General features: G+C 51.1%; 1 protein-coding gene across 1 annotated transcript; it reads right to left on the bottom strand.

The window, feature by feature from the left end:
* Positions 1-791: 791 nt before the first annotated feature.
* On the bottom strand, positions 792-1,003 carry PHACADRAFT_203024 (uncharacterized protein; the record flags this gene model as incomplete). The annotated part of the gene is made up of 2 exons (XM_007403117.1): positions 792-827; positions 869-1,003. 2 exons carry the CDS (start codon positions 1,001-1,003, stop codon positions 792-794), a joined length of 171 nt encoding a protein of 56 aa, XP_007403179.1.
* Positions 1,004-1,064: the final 61 nt, after the last annotated feature.

Below are 1,064 nucleotides of genomic sequence, written 5' to 3'. Positions count from 1 at the left end.
TGATGAGAGCATGACACCATCTGGGTTTAGGGCAGGGTTTAAACACCTTGGATTCTCGGGAGTTTGACCTGCCCGAACATGGTGCAGAAGATGTTGAACGAGAGCAAAGTTTTTGTGTTCGATAGACCCACCTTTGTAGTATTTCAGTCCTGCACAAGTCCAGCAGAGGCAGCAGGTGGGCCATGCCATGCAGCAGCTGCACGGGATAGCCAGCGTGAACACGGCAGCTGAAATACCTTGTCCACCACATCCTACATGACTGGACCGATGACGTGCCAGTAGAGGTCCTTGGCAACGTGCGCGCCACAACGCCCATGTCGGACGAACACGAACACACATGACCGCATGCCAAAATCACTGCTGATGCAGGAGCACAGAAATTATGGCTTCATGTACATAGCTAACCCTGCATATTTTGAATCATGGAAAGATGTTCACAGAGGCAGAGACGCTTGGCCTTCTAGAACACGCAGAGTCCAGAGAAATCAAGGTGTATTCTTGGGCCCCAGTGCATGTCTATCTTCGACCTACTATATGGCTATGCTGTTTGGATCTTAACATCTGAACTGTGCTAAGTATGTATGATACGAACACCAGGAACAAAAGTACAGAGTAGTACACAGTTCTACGGAGTTTCTGTACAAGTTCCGTGTCTCCGCACTTTTGGGTATTTCCTGATGATTAACGGCATCAGGATCACTCTCGACATCGCCAAACAAGCCGAGTGGCTGCTGTGCCTGGTCCACCCTTACTTCTATCACTGCTCAGAGCTCACCACAAAAGAGAAATATCTACAGCAGCTTGTATTTGCCCACCCGGGCGAGCATCTATGGACACAGACTCAGGGACTCCCGCGCTCTTCACCCACTGCTGAAATACTCTGCATGTGGTAGCCAAGCAAAACCAGGAAGTGGTAGGAGTCGACGGGCTTGAAGGCGGACAGGGCGAGGGAATGGCCAACAAAGAAGCAGAAGGTATAGGGGAGGACGCATGGAGCAAGCATGAAGGTCAGGTGTGGGTAGGGGGTACGACTGGGCGGTTGCTCGAGCTTTGAGGCGGAGACA

This window comes from Phanerochaete carnosa (genome assembly GCF_000300595.1).
Source record: "Phanerochaete carnosa HHB-10118-sp unplaced genomic scaffold PHACAscaffold_769, whole genome shotgun sequence".
In the NCBI taxonomy this organism is placed as follows: Eukaryota; Fungi; Basidiomycota; class Agaricomycetes; order Polyporales; family Phanerochaetaceae; genus Phanerochaete; species Phanerochaete carnosa.
Note: the sequence above shows the minus strand (reverse complement) of the source record. Positions and strands in the feature narration are given on the sequence as shown.